This window comes from Amblyraja radiata, chromosome 7 (assembly GCF_010909765.2).
Source record: "Amblyraja radiata isolate CabotCenter1 chromosome 7, sAmbRad1.1.pri, whole genome shotgun sequence".
Classification (NCBI taxonomy): Eukaryota; Metazoa; Chordata; class Chondrichthyes; order Rajiformes; family Rajidae; genus Amblyraja; species Amblyraja radiata.
In genome coordinates, this window is record NC_045962.1 from 41,944,916 (window position 1) to 41,965,869 (window position 20,954).

Genomic DNA, 20,954 nt, shown 5'->3' on the forward strand with positions numbered 1-20,954 from the left:
CTCATGTTGGATACAGATATGGTGGAGATAGAGCCATTGGAAGTAGGGGTAGCATCTTTGCAAGAGGCAGGGAGGAGGGAGGAGGTATAGTCCAGAAAACCGTGAGCAAGGAAGTGCCAGTGGATGTAATGTTCCCTGACTTTCAGAAAGCATTTGATAAGGACCCACATAGGAGATTAGTGGGCGAAATTAGGGCACATGGTATTGGGGGTAGAGTGTTGTAATGGATTTTAAAAAATTGGTTGGCAGACAGGAAACAAAGAGTAGGGATTAACGGGTCCCTTTCAGAATGGCAGGCAGTGACCAGTGGGGTACCGCAAGTCTCGGTACTGGGACCGAGGCTATTTCCAATATACATCAATGATTTAGATGAAGGGATTCAAAGTAACATTAGCAAATTTGCAGATAACACAAAGCTGGGTGGCAGTGTGAACTGTGAGCAGGATGTTATGAGAATGCAGGGTTACCTGTACAGGTTGGGTGAGTGAGCAGTTGCATGGCAGAAGCAGTTTAATGTGGATAAATGTGAGGTTCTCCACTTTGGTAGCAAAAAACTGAAGGAAGATTATTATCTAAATGGTGTCAGGTTGGGAGAAGGGGACGTACAACGGGATCTGGGGGGTCCTTGTTCATCAGTCAATGAAAGTAAGCATGCAGGTACAGCAGGCAGTGAAGAAAGCGAATGGCATGTTGTCCTACATAACAAGAGGAGCTGAGTATAGGAGGCCCTTCTGCAGTTTTACAGGGTCCTAGTGAGACCACACCTGGAGTATTGTGTGCAGTTTTGGACATTCTTGTTATTGAGGGAGTGCAGCGCAAGGTTAATTCCCGGGATGGCGGGACTGTCATAAGCTGAGAGAATGGAGCAGCTGGGCTTGTACACTCTAGAGTTTAGAAGGATGAGAGGATATCTTATTGAAACATATAAGAATGTTAAGGGCTTGGAGACGCTAGAGGCAGGAAACATGTTCCCGATGTTGGGGGAGACCAGAACCAGGGGCCACAGTTTAATCCTGGCTTGAAGGGCCGAATGGCCTACTCCTGCACCTATTGTCTATTGTCTATTGTCTAAGATGTGATATAAATGTAAATTAATAGTCAACTGTACTTAATATTTTTTTAATTGCCTGTTTCCTGGTTTGCTCGCTCTCCTGCTAAACAGAAATTTTACAGTCACTGAGGTCTTTCCTGGAATCCATAGAAGTAGAATACTTTCTAGAGGCGAACTTCAATCATCAAGATAAATGGCAATACATTTGGCTTTGACTCAATCAGGGTGATAGATGAGAATTGAAATTCTTTGATAGCATTCCTATTTCACCATCATTACTAAAGTGGTCGTAACACATTTCACTACCACCAATTTGTAGAGCAACACGTTCATGCAGTACAAATAAGTACAATGCTGTAAGACCATTATGTGTAAGATAGCAGAATGATTTCAAATAGATGTTTTATAGCATATGCAAGACCGGTAGATATGCATGAATTCATTTATTGGCCATATTTCCTATTCCAAGGATTGTCATTTAATCTGTGCATTGCAACATCACTCATGCTTGCTTGTGGGAAACAGCTCTAAAATTATGAGCAAGTTCCTGGAATGTTTTTTGGTACAAAGCACGATTTATGCTTCTCCCAACCCCCACCCACCAAGAGTCCACCATTTGTGTTCAGCTAACCAGAGATTGCATACCATGACAGAATAGTTTTGTCACCACCATCTGCTTTTGCTTAATGTTCCTGATGTTGGGAGAGTCCAGAACCAGGGACCACAGTTTAAGAATAAGGGGTAAGCCATTTAGAACGGAGATGAAGAAACACTTTTTCACACGGAGAGTTGTGAGTCTGTGGAATTCTCTGCCTCAGAGGGCGGTGGAGGCCGGTTCTCTGGATACTTTCAGGAGAGAACTAGATAGGGCTCTTAAAGATAGCGTAGTCAGAGGATATGGGGAGAAGACAGGAACAGGGTACTGATTGGGGATGATCAGCCATGATCACTTTGAATGGCGGTGCTGGCTCGAAGGGCCGAATGGCCTACTCCTGCACCTATTGTCTATTGTCTATTTTCTATTGTGTCAGTGGGTTTGTTGTAAAGGTGCAAATGGACTTGGAAGTGCTGGTGTAGCATTCCCAAAACGTTAATTTGTAAGTTGAATCGATAGTAAAGAAGGCAAATGCAATGTTAGAATTTATCTATAGAGGACTAGAGTATATAAACAAGGATGTAATGCTGAGTCTTTATAAGACACTGGTCAGACCGCATTTGGAGTGATTTCGGGCCCCATATCTGAGGAAGGATGTGCTGGCATTGGGAGAGGGTCCAAAGCAGGTTTACAAGAATGATCCCGGGGATGTTTGGGTTAATGTATGATGATGTATAATGTATGATAATGTATAATGTATGATGAGCGTTTGACGGCACTGGGCCTGTACTCGCTGGAGTTTAGAAGGATGAGAAGGGACCTCATTGAATGTTACTGAATAGTGAAAGGCCTGGATAGAATGGATGTGGAGAGGATATTTCTACTAGTTAGACTCTGGGAACAGAGGGCACAGCTGTTCTCTGTAGAAAGGAGATGAGGAATTTATTTAGTCAGAGAGTGGTGAATCTGTGGAATTCATTGCCACAAACGGCCGTGGAGAGCACGTTATTGGGTATTGTTATGGTGAAGATGGACAGATACTTGATTAGTAAGGGTGTCAATGGATTATGGGGAGAATGCAGGGAAATGGGGTTGAGAGGGAAAGTTTGATCAGCCATGATTAAATGGCGTGGTAGACTTGATGGGCCAAATTACCCAATTCTGCTTTGATGAACGTCGATATTCTGTCCCATATAATGGAGAGCTCAAGAAAGGGGAGAGAGATGTCAGAGGTAGTCCAAGGGAATTTGAGGGCAGGGTGAAAGTTAATGGCAACATTAATGAAATTAATTAGTTCTGCACAGCTTCAGAAGGCAGCCCTGATGCCGTTGTCGATTTAGTGGAGAAAGATTTAGGGAATGTTTGGAACAAGAATTGTTTGATGTAACCAACACAAAGGCAGACATAGCTGTGATCCATGTGAGTACCTATGGCTATACCTTGAAGAAAATGAGAGCAGTCTAAAGAGAAGTTGTTGAGGATGAGGACAAGTTCCGTCAGGTGGAGGAGAGTGTTAGTAGAAGGATATTGATTGAACCTCTGTCCAAGGAAGAACCAGAGGGCTTTGAGACTTTCCTGGTGGGGAATGGAAATGAAATGGGACATGGAAAAGATGAGGCAATAGGGACCTAGGAATTAAAAGTTATTGAGGAGTTGAAGGGCATAGAAGATCTCAGATTTAGATCGGAAGGGGCTGGACAAGATGGAATAAGATGGAATTAATATATTTGGAGATTCATTCTGTTGTCCAGGATCAGGCAAAAATATCGGTCTGCCAGGGCAGTCTATTTTTTTCGATTTTGGAAAGGCGATAGAAAGCAGGCAGTACGGAGCTGGGGATGTATAAGGTGGAAGGCTGTTGAGGGGAAATCACCAGAGATGATGAGATTGGTAATCATAATGATTATCATTATCATAATAGCACTTTATTATCCAAGTATGTTTTGCAACTTAAGAGGAATTTGATTTGCCATTCAGTCGTTTCAATAAAAAGCAACAAAACACACAAAATACATTTAACATAAACATCCACCACAGTGGCTCCTCCACATTCCTCACTGTGATGGAAGGTGAAAAAAAAGTTCAATCTCGCCTTCTTTGTCCCTCCGTGGTTGGGTGCCTCGAGCCTTCTGTTGATGGGACGATCTTAGCTCCCGTAGCCGGCGGTCGGCCCCTCTGCATCAGGGCGATCAAGGTCCTGCATCGTAATGGTCTTAGAGATAGTGGCTTGATGTTTGTCTGTGGGGTCCTGGTCAAGGAATAGGTATGAGGAGGTGTCTGAGAGCTAGTGCCTGGCCATAGCATGATAGAAGGCAGCCTACACAACAGCACCTCCCTTTTAGGTAGGTTTGATAACGATCATTACTGAGTGAACGGAGTGCTATACATTCAGAGGGGGAGAGATTATAGTAGCTAAGGGGAGTGGAGAAGTTCCAACTGTTGATGTTGTGCGGGAGGTTAGAAATAAAAAGAGTCCAGAAGGTAGAAAGCCGACAGGGGATGTCCATGGGGAGGAGGAATGTTAGAGACGGGAGAAGGCGTTGTCACTGGGAGGTGAGGACTCCCACCTATTGCTTGCCAGACTTTGTCCCACTCCCATTTCTCTTTCAGCTTTCTCTTCCCCCAAATGTAATGTCTGAAGAGGATTCCGACCCGGAACCTCGCTTTTTCATGTTCTCCAGAGTTGCTGGCTGGCCAGTGGAGCTACTCCAGCAGTTTGTGTCCTTTTGTCAGTCTAGCTTAATGCGGTGCTAACCATTTGTGATATTGTTCTTGTGCCATAGCCTTCAGACAATTAATAACATGGCTAATGTTGACAGTAATCATTTTTATTAGCAGGCAGCACTAAGTTACACAGTGTCTCCTTTCCAATGAATTGGCATGGGTTAATTTCACAATATGACTATTTTCTGGGTGGTTTCAAATATGTTCCTATGATTTGTTAATATTTATTTATAATGCACCGGTGCAGTGATCTATTAACATTTTGGCAGATGATTTAAATTGCATATTTACATCTCAGTATTATTTCCCCTTAAACTCTCTACCCACTTAAGATATGTATATTCTTCATTTGCCTGTGGCAGCACAAGAAGATTATTTGCCATTACTGAAAATTTCTTTGGTATATAGTCAGCAAAGGAACTTATTTATTAAACAAAATAGCCTGGTCCAAGAATAAATTACTGAAAATGTACTGGTATCATTTATTTGATGCTCTATATGCATAAATAGTGATGCCATTCATGTATATGCTGGAATTAAATTGTTGCTATCCGTATAAACATTGGGTCGTTGCTGTCTGCACGTCTCTGATACTTAATTTTTAAAACATTATTGTACATAGTGTGGCATATAGAATCTCCAATTAATCACTTACATTTATCAATAAATTTGCTGTAATGACTTCTTGAACCAGTAATACAATTCCATGATTGCTATTGGACACATGGCACTGCCACTGCATATTTCATTAGAACTGACAGATAATGGAAGTTGTATATTATGAATAACAATAGATACTATGAATGGTTGCAAGGTCAGAACCTAATCTCTTATTTCAGGTGGAGATGTAAATTGCTCATTCTAAGCTTCCCCCCAGTCTAGTTTCAGTAACAAATCACTGAGTCAAGCACTTGCGCATCTAAACTTTATTTTGACAAGGCACAATTACAGTTCCCACTACTGTACCTAACCACCGCGGGTTTGATCCTCGTATCTGCCTGATCAAGCACTCTTGGCCTCGCTCAAACAGAGACACTCCAGAAGGTCACCCAGTCCTTAGCGCTCTCCCAGAAGATCGACACAGGACCTCGTGGCAGCGGACTTTTATAGGTCCCCGAACCTCGAAGGGCCGAACCACATGGGGGTGGTCTCTTTACAATCCAATTACAGATATCGATTAACCCCATACATGACAGACGTTTCCCATACCCAATAATACAGTGGCTAATGCATTGTATTCAAACAGTTTTTCTCAGAGGAAACGAACATCGCAACATGCGCCCTGATATGCAAGAAAACCAGATAAGGCTCAATACTTAATTTGATTTTGATTTTGATTTTATTAGGGACAGTGCATATTAATAAAACATTTGCTTGTAATATGCAAGATTGTAGCCAGTGGCTAATTTCCATCTTTAGTCCCACACAAAATAAACACATCCCAAACAAGGTAAAAAACAAAAGATAAAAACAAAAAACAAAATAAACAATATGGTTTAGCCTGCAGTCATAACATAGAATAAATAACAAACACTCAACACAGTTTAAAGTCCCAAAGTCATTGTCTCTTCCCTCCTTGCTTTCCCTCTTAATCCAATCAACATCCAGCAAAGTAAAGCTTTGCAACATTATTTACAATGTGTATGTCTGGTTTGCATTCATCCAATCCATGCCATGCATTTTGCACCCAATTGTCAGGGTCTGCAGATGTTCCCATTCTCTTCCTGCAGCTCTGAACTAGGCACTAGACAAACTGGCACCATCCTGCAGCTTGTCCCATTTCTACAGAAAGCACTTTTAAATTGACCAAATGGCCTAGCAGCCCCAAAGCCTTTACTCAATTTTAGGGTCCTAGCCTCTCCAATTTGGCCAGGATTAACTTATATAATGAACAGTTTATCATTCATAATGTATAGGCTTTGTTGACAGCCAAATGGTCACAACAAAAATATGCATGCTTAAAATAGCGGATGTTTTAGTAAGACTTGCTTCATTATAATAAATACTTTGGTTAATTGTGGTTATCTATGTGACTAGATTATGCTGGATCCAGCTTGTCATCAGATTCCTCATATTAATGAGCATGAAGTGGTTCAAATAAGTCTAAATAATTTTTTAAAGTAGATGTCTACTTTTTTAAATGAAAGTAAACAAATAAATGTAATGAAAACACTGCAAAATGCTGACAAATAATTTTACAGAATCTCACAGGTCTGAATTTACCCTTTCTCATCATCTGTTTGCTGATGACATAAATAAGAATGACTAGTTTTGGTATATCCAGGTCCTCCCTCAAGACATCAGTTTGTCACCACTGAATTACTTGGTGAGTCTTGCAAAAGAGTAGGAGGTCAGACATGCTGGCATAAGACCCTCAGGGTGGTCAGAGCTGTTTGTGACTGATGGCCAGCGTTTCCCTACTGAGCTGTGGCTGTTGGTCAGATTGAGTAAGTTCTAACGGTTCAATTTCTGCACCAAATCACCTTCATTTTCTGCCTCCTGCACTATATAAAGATAGTGCTGAAACTGTTTGTAAAATAGGTTTTCTTCCTCTGCTTCTTCTTCTTGCATATGGCGTGCGCAGCCTAAAGTTGTAGGACAACTTGTTCTATTTGATCTTATTTGATTGTGCACGCCGGGAGAAGGAGAAGGATAAGGTGGATGAGGGGGAGATCAACAACAACAACAACAACAACAACAACAACAACACATTAGCGGGGATCAGAATACATCTCTGGAGAAAAGGAGTAGGTGATGTTTCGGGTCGGGACACTTCTTCGGACTGAGAGTTAGGGGAAAGGGAAACAAGAGATATACTGTAGATGGTGATATAGAGATATAGAACAAACTAGACTAAGTGGGACCCGTTGGGTCCCTGTCACACAAGTGGCCTGGTCCCCCAATGCAACCCATTCCCTAATGCAATATTCCACCACTCACACATTTCCCCAATGCAACCCGTCCCCCCAAACGCAATATTGCATCACTCACGCATAGTCCCCAACTGCACAGGCACGGCTCATGTCCCCTCATCCCCCAGGACTCCCTCCCCCTCTTCACCCTGCCTCTTCTTTCCCCTCTCCTCCTCCCCTCCCCCAATCCCTCCCTCACCTCTTCCTCCTTTCCCCTACCCTCAGTCACTCCCTCCCTCTATCCATAACTCCTCTCCCCTCCCTACCCCCCTCCTATCTCTCTACCCCCACTCCTCACCTCCCCCTAACCCTCCCACTCCCCCACTTCCTCTCCCTCTTATCCCCCTCCTCCCCCACTTTCCCCCTCTCCCTCCCTACCCCTTCTTCTCCCTCAATCTCCCTCCTCACCTCCCCAGGATATTTCCTCTCTCCTCCTCCCCCAACCTCCCTCACCTCTCCCTCCCTCTCCTTTCCCCTACCCTCAGTCACTCCCTCCATCCATAAAAAGCAGCATCTGCAATTCCTTCCTCCACAGGTCATTCATTGTTAGCTGTAGTTTAGATCTCGTTGACTTCACGATTGGACCAGTTTGCACTGTGTGTGTGTGTGTGAGTGTGAGTGTGTGTGTGTGTGTGTGTGTGTGTGTGTGTGTGTGTGTGTGTGTGTGTGTGTGTGTGTGTGTGTGTGTGTGTGTGTGTGTGTGTTACTCAAACTCCGCGCAAACTGCACGGCCACCCTGCAACCCGACTCTCCCTCCCTCTGCCCGTCCCTGCCCGCCCGCTGCTGCCGCTCGGCCCGGCCCCGCCCTGCCCACCCGCCCACCTGCTCACAGCCGCCGCCGGGCCGCGGGGGTTGGGAGGGATGGAGTCGGTGTTCGTCACTGTTGGTACCACGAGTTTCACTGAGCTGGTTGAAAAGATCTCCGAGAGTGGTGTGAGGGTGAGTTACCGCAATAGCAGTGGCGGAGGTGACGGACCCGGGGGGACAGGTGTACGGGACTGCCATTGCTGCAGAGGGCGGGCGGGCGCGAGGGGTGAGTGATGAGGAAGAGGGATACGGGACCAGGGCCTCCACTGGGCCTCCACTAGGCCAACACTGAACCCCTCTCCCGCCCCGCGGCCGCCGCCGCCGATGGTGGGGGAGATGATAGACAAGTTACTGTGAGGAGGGGAGAGAGGAGTTTGTGAGTGAGGCGGGACAGTCCGGTGGGGCTGGAAGGGGCATCGCCATCCCGGCCGTGGCATTGACTGACAGGAGAAGAGATCAATCTGCGTGGCGCTGACTGAAGGAATCTGCGCACACGCGGTTCTTAGGTTTTATAAACCTCGATATGTTTTATAATATACCACCAATCGGAACTAAACTTATTGCACTCGCAGCACATGAGAACGGTGAGTAACCTGGCGAAAAACCGTAGAGCTGTTGCGTACCATTTTTGCAAAAATAGAAAAAACGCACAAACTGGAAGAGCACAAGATCAGAATTTTTGTTATGTATAGATGAATTAAAGATATGCAAATTAGTAAGGCACACCATTGTTAGCTGTGTACTTGGTAAAAAAGAGTTACAGGCAATGACACTCAACAGAACAACTTTGAAACTAGTACTTGGGGCGGGGGGGGGGGGGGACGGAGAGAGAGGGGATGCAAGGGTAACTTGAATTTAGAGAAATCAATGTTCATACTGCTGGGATCCCCCTCTGTGATTCCTCCTAATCTCTGACTTCCTTCCTTCACATTTGTTAATATCTTGGTATTTTTTAATTCAATTCAGGAGTGCTTCACTATGATTTTCTACTATTTCGATTGCTCTTTTTGGGAACTTGAACAACATTTTCTTCTCAATTTAGGCATTGACTAACATTTCTAGCCAGATTTAACATAATGTATGTCTGATATGTAATTACAAGTGTGCACAATAATTTAACACTAATCCATATTTGGAAAGGCTCTCTAAATAAATGCATACCGTAAGTATATGTGAATACATATAGTTTGAATAGTACTCAACAATTACAGTGGCAATATTTCATGTTGCCTACCCCTCACCATTGGTCTTTAGTTTAGTTTAGTTTAGTTTAGTTTAGTTTAGAGATGCAGTGAAGAAACAGGCCCTTTGGCCCACCGATTCTGCGCCGACCAGTGATCCCTGCACATTAACACTATCCCACACACACTCGGGACAATTTACATTTATACCAAGCCAATTAACCTACAAATCTGTACATCTTATAAGTGTGGGAGGAAAACAAATATCTCGGAGAAAACCCACGCAGGTCATGGGGAGAACGTACAAACTCCGTACAGACAGCACCCGTAGTCAGGATCGAACCCGGGTCTCTGGCGCTGTAAGGCAGCAACTATACCGCTGCGCCACTGTGCCACCACCGTCCCATCTTCATAATTAAACTTAAGCCTTTTACCTGGAACAAGTGGAGGATAAATAACTTGGCAAGTAATAGTCAAACAGAAAATTGTCTTTTGCAAAAAATGAGTGAGAGTGACTTAATATCCTGTCTACGGTGTTTAATAGTTGGGCTGCTATTTACAGAGGTAAAATACAATCTTTGTTAAAAACATTCCAAGACCACACACAATGATTCCATTATTGTAGGATTACAGAAAGAAAAAAGGGTGTTCAGAATAATTTAGATATTACTCTGAAGAAAGATAAAGAGGATGTTTCAAGTGAACTTTAACTATTAATAAGATGGTTATCTCACTAAAGCAACTCCCTCTTCTCTTGCTTGTAAATTATTTTCACTCAAGCGACTATCCAATTCATTTTAAAAGCACTTTTTCTGCCATCCTCATTGATATTTCCAGATCATAACCAAAAACCAAAGTAACAATAATCCTCACAACAACCACTCATCGTTATATTGTCTATCACTGAATCAATATCAAACAACCGATTCATAGAAAAAAAAATATTACTCCAATCAACCTTGCAAGTTCCTATCTAATACCATCAAAGTTGGTCTTGCCTCAAGTTAGAATTTAAACTTGTGTACCAGGCCTCTCCTTCTCCATTACTATTTTCATTGCTCCCAAAGTGCCCACTCACTGACACTTCAGTCAATCAATGTGTCCTATTTTCGAGCAATTTATGTTATATCAAATGTTAATTTAAAATCTAAGATTGGTAGAATTTTAACTTTCATTGGTATTCGGGCAACAATGGGAAAGGCACATAACATTGATTTATCATATTTTTGTTCGAATGGCTGAATAAACTCTGGAATCTAAATGACCTTTACTTCCCGTGTATGTCACTCAATGGTGCATTGTGTTTTGCTTGTATCTTTAAAAATCTATATCTTATTATTCAAATGCAATGGTTGGTACTGCACATCCAAACAGAGTTCTGATTTTACTGTGATCCTTTTCAACTGTTTTAAACAATTCCTGTACTTCATTTGCAACATCTCCTCACGTGCATTGTATATGATTGAGTAATGGTGATAATACAATGACTTTATCTTGTCAGTTTCTCAGGGCACAAGTGCCTGAAACTACAATCTTCTGAAACTACAATATTGCATCAGCTTTATAATGTGCCTGCCTTTGTTTTTGTAAATTATGTTTTTGCTTTTTATGAGATCGGTATTTTAGGATCCTTTTCTCACCTTGACCACATTTATGTTTGGATTGGGGAAATATATATGTTTACTGTGTTTATTTAAAAATGTAAGGAAAGATAATGGGTTAGTGAGTAATATTTCAAGTACATTTTAGTTTCAGTTAATATAATGTGAATCCACATTCTGTACAGTGTTGCAGGTTTGAAAAAAATGCACAGTATTTATGCATGCCATTACTGTGAATGTAAGTACATCTTACATCTTTTAATGTGTGTTATAGTAGCACAATCGATGAGGCAATTGTATGTGTTTCAAATGTCATGGTTTTATATTCTTTGTGTAAACTCGATTCACGAGATGCACACATTCCAAGGTGCTTTGCAAAATGAGCCTAAAATGTATTAAATTGTTATTACCAACTATATTCTCCTTGGTAAACAAAGTATTTTTACATGTTTATATAATAAATAGAATACTGTACTTGGAAAGCATATTTAATTATATTGGAATTTCTCCATTATATTTTTCATTTATTTTTAGTCTAGCTCTTCATCCACGGAAACAAATCCTGATCACTGGAAGTGATGAACGCCTCTGGAAGATGTGGTCCATTCCCAATGGTGACATTATTATGACAGGTGAAGGTCACAGTGATTGGCTTTCTGGCTGCTGCTTTCATCATAGGTTAGTGCAAACATTGAATTAATTCATTTCAAATCCCACAGAGTGTAATGTTACATTTTCTTTTGTTTGCATTAGTCTGTTCATCTCAAGGCAGAATTGATGACACAGTGCTTCATATTTGCTTCTGTTTCTCTTCCATACTGTGCAGCGCATTTATAATTGATCTTAATAGCTTTCCTTGACAGGATGGTGGCTAAGGGGAGACCTGATAGAAGTATATAAAATTATGAGAGGTATACATAGGCTAGACACTCAGTACCATTTTCCCTAAAATGAGAATGTCAAAGACCAGAGGGTAGACCATTAAGAAGATTTTTTAAAGGATTTGTGTATAACAAGTTTTTTACTGAGAGAGTGGTGGGTGGCTGGAATGCACTGCCATGCTTGGTTGTGGAGGAAGATCTAATAGTGGCATTTAAGAAGCTATTAGTTAGGCTTGGATATGCAGGGAATGGAGGTATATGGATCATATGTAGGCAGAGGAGTTTTGCCTATCTTGGCACCATGCTTCCTGTGCTGTACTGTTCTCTGTTCTACGTTTGTTCTTCTCAACTGCAATCATTCCAAGACATTGCCAAGCTTCATTCATTAAAATGCAGGAGGCTGAGGGGTGATCTTATACATGAGTATAAAATCATGAGGGGGGCAGATAGGGTGAATGCACAGAGTCCCCACAGATTAGGGGAATCAAGATCCTGAGGACATACGTTTAAGGTGAAATGGGAAAGATTTATTCGGAATCTGAGGGGCAGCTTTTTCCACACGGTGGGTTTTTAGAAAGAGTTGCTAGAGAAGGTAGTTGAGGCAAGTACTAGAACAACAGTTAAAAGATGGACAGGTACATGGATAAGAAATTTGTAGAGGGAAATGGGCCAAACGTGGGCAGGTAAGACTAGCCGAGAAGGAACATCTTGGTTGGCATAGGCAAGTTGGGCCGAAGGGTCTGTTTCCGTGTTGTATGACTCTGAAAAGTGGATGCAGGTTGTTTATGTTTACTCTTCTTTATGGGTTTTAATACATTTATAAGGATTTTAATATTTTTAGACAATATTTACTCTTTAATTTCTATTTTTCATTTATTAAACAATTAAACTGTTTTAATGCCTTTAAATATCACATATTCATATCAAATACACATATCAAATATTAAAAAATGTTAAAATATGTTTTTGATAACAGCAGTCTGTCACAGTTGGTCAAGATGGTCCTAAGAGATGCGTGCAGATACTTATTGTAGTTGGAGGTTAACTTTCTATGTTACATGGATATCTGTACTTGGAATTGTTAAAGGCTGGTGATACTGTATAAATCTTACTGGAAAGATGAATACAAAGAACAACCTGGCTCAAAGTTAGGAATTAGAGTACCTTTTTTTATGAGACGAAGGAAAAGATGTCTAGATAACAAGGCTGGAAAATTAGAAATGTATAATTTTTACTCAAATTTGAACCCTATTCTACAGTTTACAATGCAGTATCTTCCCCAATGTCCAAATGTGTCCTTATTCTTGACTTTAAATCTTATGGAGATGTGTTCCCGAAATGCTCTTCCACTGAAACTGGCAGGCTTAATTCCCAATACAAGGTCTGGTATGGTCCCTCCTTGAGTTACATTATCCACTTATTGTTTCAGGAAATCCTTTTGGATGCACCTAACAAATTCTACCCCATCTAAGTCTTTTGCACTGAGTAAGGTAGAAGCAATATTTGCAAAGTTAAAGTTATGCACTGCGACAATCCCTATAGCTTTTGTATCTTTCCATAATCTGTCAACATATCTGATTCTCTATCTTCTGCAGGCTATTGGGTGACCGAGACTATAATCCTATCACAGTTATTGCACCCTTTTTGAGTTCTACTCGTATTGCTTCAGTGGTCAAGCTCTCCATTATGTTCTCCCTGAGTGCCACCATGACATTCTCCCTGGCTAGTAAAGCAACTCCGCTACCTCTTTTACCTCTCTCTCTATATCATGTTTTGAAACGTCAAAACCCTGGAATGTTGACCTGCCAGCCATCTCTTTCTTGCTACTAAGTCTCGATAATAGCCACAACATCATCGTTTCAAGCATGATCAAGGTTCTCTTAAGCCACCGGGTTAGTGCCAGTAATAGCCGCCTCGCCAACAGTCTGTCTCGTCCCTTCTCCGTTTTTATTATTTTAAGTATGTCTTAAATGTATATTTTAATGTTTCTTGGTATGTTTTATGTGGGGGGTGGGGGATTGGGGGTGACTTTTTCAGTCACTTACCTCGATGGAGATGCAATTTTTCTCCACGTTACAACTCCGTCCCCTCTGTGGCCTACAACATGGAGTGGTGCGTCCTTTCCTGGAGACCAGTCTGGAGCTTCAAGCGGGCAATCCTTTGCCGAGGAACACCAGCGAAAGTGTTCCGACCGCGGGTCCTGTGGATTTTAACAACATGAAGCCGCGTTCTCCGAAAAGAAGAGGCCGACTCGGGAGCTCCATGCCGCAGAGTGTTCAGATCCGTCCCGACGCCGGAGTTTCGATCATCCTCACGATGGCTTGAACATCGGACCGTAGGCAGTGGCAAGTGCGGAGGGTTCGGCCCCGACCACGGGTGAACAAAGGAGGAAGATGACTGAACTTTATTGCCTTCCATCACAGTGAGGAATGTTGATTCCACTGTTAGGCTGTGGGCCGAGGTGCTTTTTCGTTTAAATTTGTGACCCAAATCACGTAACTTCTTGAATTTTTAACATATTGTGCAAAAATATTATAGAAATCATACCTGAAACTCATCAAGAACAAAACGTGCACATATGTTTAAAATATGAGGAAAACCCCCAATTTTCCGTGTAGTAATTGTCCAACCAATGCACGTTTGACATTGCGTTGGACACCAATTGACCAATCATGCGCTTTGTTTCATGGTAGCTAGGCAGCGAGCACTCTGGGATCATGGCTGCCTCCTGATTACATCAAAACAATAGCAAGGTTTCGAAGGAATAAAGGTAATGCTAACCTTGCTGATAATTCTGTTTTACAATTGATTTATCTTTGTAAAGTTATGATGTGAATTGTTAAATAAAAATGATAAATAAAAATGTAGAGCTAGGGTTATGATTAGGGTCAGTCAGACAGTCGGTTAGTCAGCCAGTCGGTCAGTCAGTCGATCAGTCAGTCAATCAGTTGGTCAGTCACTCAATCAGTCAGTCGGTCAGTCAGTCAGTCAGTCAGTCAGTCAGTCAGTCAGTCAGTCAGTCAGTCAGTCGATCAGTCAGTCGGTCGCGCTGTCGGTAGGCCGGTGGATGCTGCGAAGGATCGGTCATGCTGTCGGGCCGCCGGTGAGTGCTGCGAGGGGTCGGTCGGGCTGTTGGCCGGCCCATAGATGCTGCGAGGGGTCGGTCGGGCTGTCGGGCCAGCCCATAGATGCTGTGAAGGATCGGTCGGGCTGTCAGTAGGCCGGTGACTGCTATGAAGGATCGGTCGGGCTGTCGGTAGGCCGGTGAGTGCTTTGAAGGATCGGTTGAGCTGTCGGTAGGCCGGTGAGTGCTGTGAAGGATCGGTCAGGTTGTCGGTAAGCCGGTGTTGCAGCGAGCGAGCGGGCAGACTGACGGAGCCGACACTATGGGGGTGTTGAAGGCGGCCCGGGCGGCATGCAGGGCAGTGCTGCTCCCCACCATCAAGGTGGGCACGCTGAGCGGCCACACTTACGGAGCCCGCAGCCGGTCCCAAAGCGGCTCCAGCTCCAACCGTGGGCAGCTCTGGAAGGGTGCCGAGTTACGGTTAGGGTTAGGCATTTTCCTCTCAGTGGAAGATGCCTTAGCCTTCCCCCAGCCTGGCACTGCCCCAGTCCCACTACTGCCGTGACCCCCACTCTGCCCACTGGCAGTCAGTGGGGTTCAGTAAACAGGGGGAATGCACAGGATCTGACCTCATCCATTAATTAGGCTGGTTCAGGAGCCGGACCTCTGCAGCAGTCTCATTCCAAATACACACTCACAATTATATTAATTATATTATTATATTACTTTTATATAATATAATTATATATAATGACAGTCATGTTCACGTCATCATGTTTATTTAAACCATATATTATTATACCATTGATATATATATAAATATATGGTATAATAATATATGGTTTAAATAAATAGCAGCATGGAATTAGGCTCCCCATGGAGTTATATGAGCATCGAACACTAGATGGCGCTTACTTTTTAGATCTTATTTTCTAATTAGTTTAATTAATTAATGTGCAACTTTTGGCACTGACGCATTATGACTTCCTTCTCAATTATATTTTATCTAAATCTGTGCAAAATTTCAAGTAGTTCCCAGACATGGGTCATGAAAGTTAAATTCTAGACACATTTTCGATGCTCAGCCCACAGCCCATGTGGTGGATGTTTATGTTGAAATTTTATTTTTATGGCTGTGTGTATTGTTGCTTTTTACTTAGTATGGTTGTATGGTAATTTCCCTGCACCTTAATTGGTTAAGTGACAATAAATATGAACTTGAACTTGAACTTGAACTTGAACTAAGTTCATCTGCTTTACCCACAAAACTCCTTGAATTGAAATAAACTTACCAGACAATCAGCTTCGCCATATTCCTTAACATATCCTTGTCACTGCTTTGAGACTTACTGGTCATAACTTCTTCCTTCCTATCAGTCCTTCCATATGTTGGCCGGCTCTGGTTACCAGCCCCCGCCACTCTAGTTTAAACCCTCCCAAGTAGCATTAGTGAACCTCCCTGCAAGGATATGGGTCCCACAGGTGCAACCCATTCCTTTTGTATAGGTCACTTCTGTCCCAAAAATGATCCCAATTGTCCAAAAATCTGATTACCTGGACCCTGCACCAATTCCACAGCCACACATTAATCCATCCTATCCTCTTATTCCTATCCCCACTAGCATGTCACGCAGGGAGTAATCTGGAGATTACTACCCTTGAGGTACTGCTTTTTAATCTTTTGCCGAGCTCTCTGTATTCACTCTGCAGGACCTAATCTCGTTCCATTCCTATGTAATTTGTACCAATGTGTACAATGATTTTTAGCGGCTCACCCTCCCCCTTGAGAATGTTCTACAGCCGCTCCGTGACATCCTGGACCCTACCACCAGGAAGGCAACACACCATGCTGGAGTCCTGTTTGCAGCCATAGAATCTTCTGTTTGCCTCCATATCTAAAGAGTCTCTTTTCACAATCACTCTGTCTGCCTTCACCCTTCCCTGCTACACCTCAGAGCCAAGTCTGGTGTCACAGATCTGCAGCTCACCCTTGAATGGTCATTCCCCCAACAGTATTTAAAAGAGTACACCTGTTTCAAGGGGAATGCCACAGGGCATCCCTGCACTCTCTGCCGACTCCCTTTCCTGTACTTATCCATCCACTTTCTGCCCACCCAACTATAATCTTGACCAAAAAAATAACTCAAGTTGGAATGGGTCACGCAACTCCCACACACCTGCACCATGATATTTACCTCAGCATAATGTTCTCAAACTAACCCCATAAAAAGAACATAAAACACAGGAGGATCAGCTAGCCGAGCCTTGCGACCCCTTAAGATAGATATGTCTTTCTTTATGATCACAACAGTTCTTGGCCTCAGCTTCACTTGCTAAAGTCTTTAGCATCCAGGAAATCATGTAGGTTTAGGCAGACCGAGCGGAGGTGTTCATCAAAACGATCGCCAAGCTTCATCTCATTGATATAAAGGAGTCCACACTGGAACAGAGGATACAGTAGATGAGGTTGGGGAGATAGTTCTTTTGAACTCGTAGTGCATTGGTAGTGGGGTCGCCATGTAGTTATAGGCAGTCGAGATAGCCGTGGGCAATCTCCTTTGCTGACCGGGCATTTTAATTGGCTCATTGTTGTTTTCAGAAACAAGGAAAACCGACTGGTAATGTTAAATGCCCGCTAAATTTTATTGAAAGTTGTCTGGCTTCTTAAAAGTGTCTCCACTCCGTCACCCCCCATCTCTCCCCTTCTCTCCCCTTCCCTTCCCTTCTCCCACCCCCGCTCCCTGAAGGACTTACCGTACACTGTGCCAGCCGTCTTTTACCTTCCTGATCATCACGGATGGGAATTTCACACAGCGCTCCCCCGCTTTCCTTGGCCCCGCCTTTGCAATGTGTTTGTGTGTGTGTGCGCTGACGGTCGATCCAGCTCATGGTTTCATCGCTGACGGTCGATCCAGCTCGAGGTTTTTCAGGCGAGTACCCTCGAGCTTGAAGGTCGAGGACAGTTGGTGAAAAGTTGCATGTGGGACAGGCCCTTTAGGCGACTTGTTAGGTGAGTGCAGGAGACTCTGCACTCGCCACATAAAAACATAGGTGCAGGGGTCTGCACCGCCATTCATTATGATCATGGCTGATCATCCAACTCAGTATCCTGTACCTGCCTTCTCTTCATACCCCCTGATCCCTTTAGCCACAAGGGCCACATCTAACTCTCTCTTAAATATAGCCAATGAACTGGCCTCAACTACCTTCTGCGGCAGAGAATTCCACAGATTCACCACTCTCTGTGTGAAAAATGTCTTTCTCATCTTGGTCCTAAAAGACTTCCCCCTTATCCTTAAACTGTGACCCCGTGTTCTGGATTTCTCCAACATCAGGAACAATCTTCCTGAATCGAGCCTGTCCAACCCCTTAAGAATTTTGTAAATTTCTATAAGATCCCCCCGCAATCTTCTAAATTCTAGCGAGTACAAGCCGAGTCTATCCAGTCTTTCTGCATATGAAAGACCTGCCATCCCAGGAATGAGTCTGGTGAACCTTCTCTGTACTCCCTCTATGGCAAGAATGTCTTTCCTCAGATTAGGAGACCAAAACTGTACACAATACTCCAGGTGTGGTCTCACCAAGGTCCTGTACAACTGCAGCAGAACCTCCCTGCTCCTATACTCAAATCCTTTTGTTATGAATGCTAACATACCATTCGCTTTCTTCACTGCCTGCTGCACCTGCATGCCTACTTTCAATGACTGGTGTACCATGAGCCCAGGTCTCGTTGCATTTCCCCTTTTCCTAATCGGCCACCATTCAGATAATAGTCTACTTTCCTCTTCTTGCCACAAAAGTGGATGACCTCACATTTGTCAACATTATACTGCATCTGCCATGCATTTGCCCACTCACCCAACCTATCCAAGTCACCTTGCAGCCTCCTAGCATCCTCCTTACAGCTAACACTGCCCCCCAGCTTTGTGTCATCCGCAAACTTGGAGATGTTGCATTCAAATACCTCGTCCAAATCATTAATATATATTGTAATTAGCTGGGGTCCCAGCACTGAGCCTTGCGGTACCCCACTAGTCACTGCCTGCCATTCTGAAAAGGATCCGTTTACTCCTACTCTTTGCTTCCTGTCTGCCAGCCAGTTCAGTTCTCTATCCACATCAATACTGAACCCCCAATACCGTGTGCTTTAAGTTTGTATACTAATCTCTTATGTGGGACTTTGTCGAAAGCCTTCTGAAAGTTTAGATATAACACATCCACTGGTTCTCCCTTATCCACTCTACTAGTTACATCCTTGAAAAGTTCTATAAGGTTTGTCAGACATGACTTACCTTTCATAAATCCATGCTGACTTTGTCCAATGATTTCACCACTTTTCAAATGTGCTGCTATCCCATCTTTAATAACTGACTCTAGCATTTTCCCTACTACCGATGTTAAACTAACTGGTCTGTAATTCCCCATTTTCTCTCTCCCTCCCTTTTTAAAAAGTGGGGTTGCATTAGCTACCTTCCAATCCTCAGGAACTACTCCAGAATCTAAAGAGTTTTGAAAAATTATCACTAATGCATCCACTATTTCTGGGGCTACTTCCTTAAGTACTGGGATGCAGGCCCTGGGGATTTATCGGCCTTTAATCCATTCAATTGACCTAACACCACTTCCCGGCTAACCTGGATTTCACTCAGTTCCTCCATCTCATTTGACCCCCGGTCCCCTGCTATTTCTGGCAGATTATTTATGTCTTCCTTAGTGAAGACAGAACCAAATTAGTTATTCAATTGGTCTGCCATGTCCTTGTACCCCATGATCAATTCACCTGTTTCTGACTGCAAGGGACCTACATTTGTTTTAACTAATCTTTTTATCTTCACATATCTATAAAAATTTTTGCAGTCAGTTTTTATGTTCCCTGCCAATTTTCTTTCATAATCTATTTTCTCTTTCCTAATTAAGCCCTTTGTCCTCCTCTGCTGCACTCTGAATTTCTCCCAGTCCTCTGGTAGGCTGCTTTTTCTGGCTAATTTGTATACTTCTTCATTTGTTTTGATACTATCCCTGATTTCCCTTGTTATCCACGGATGCACTACATTCCCTGATTTATTCTTTTGCCAAACTGGGATGAACAATTGTTGTAGTTCATCCATGCAGTCGTTAAATGCCTTCCATTGCATATCCACCGTCAACCCATTAAGAATCAATTGCCAGTCTATCTTGGCCAATTCACGTCTCATTCCCTCAAAGTTACCTTTCTTTAAGCTCAGAACCCTTGTTTCTGAATTAACTATGTCACTCTCCATCCTAATGAAGAACTCAACCATATTATGGTCACTCTTGCCCAAGGGGCCACGCACCAACAAGACTGCTAACTAACCCTTCCTCATTACTCAATACCCAGTCTAGAATAGCCTGCTCTCTCGTTGGTTCCTCTACATGTTGGTTTAGAAAACTATCCTGCATACATTCCAAGAAATCCTCTTCCTCAGCACCCCTGCCAATTTGATTCACCCAATCTATATGTAGATTGAAGTCACCCATTATAACTGTTTTACTTTGTTGCATGCATTACTAATTTCCTGTTTGATGCAATCTCCAACTCCACTACTACTGTTAGGTGGCCTGTACACAACTCCCACTAGCAATTTCTGCCCCTTAGTGTTTCGCAGCTCTACCCATATTGATTCCACATCCTCCAAGCTGATGTCCTTCCTTTCTATTGCGTTAATCTCCTCTCTAACCAGCAATGCTACCCCACCTCCTTTTCCTTTCTGTTTATCCCTCCTGAATATTGAATATCCCTGGATGTTCATCTCTCAGCCTTGGTCACCCTGGAGCCATGTCTCCGTGATCCCAACTATATCATATTCATTAACAACTATCTGCACGTTCTACTGCACATTGTCGCCACATGTTCGCTGATGTTGTCTGGTGAGTCTCCTTCATGGTCGCGAGGAGTTCCCGCATTCTGGGAACTAGTTGCTGCCTTAGGATGGTTGCCGCAAATTTTTGGATATGTTGAATTGGTCGCCATGTAGAAAATTGATTATCCTGTAGTCGTGGGTGCAGTTGTAGTGGGGTCGCCAGGCAGTTATGGGTAATCGAGGTAGTCTTAGGTAGTTTTAGTTAATCGCCTTTGCTGACCGGTCATATTCATTGGCTCATTGGGGGAAAAAAACA

General features: G+C 43.0%; 1 protein-coding gene across 1 annotated transcript in view; it reads left to right on the plus strand.

Moving 5' to 3' along the window:
* The window catches only part of spag16 (sperm associated antigen 16), a 677,853-nt gene that overhangs the window by 239,283 nt on the left and 417,616 nt on the right, over positions 1–20,954 (plus strand). Inside the window, exon 12 of the mRNA XM_033024314.1 lies at positions 11,406–11,549. Coding sequence (XP_032880205.1) covers positions 11,406–11,549 — 144 coding nt within the window. The remainder of the gene's footprint in view (positions 1–11,405; positions 11,550–20,954) is intronic.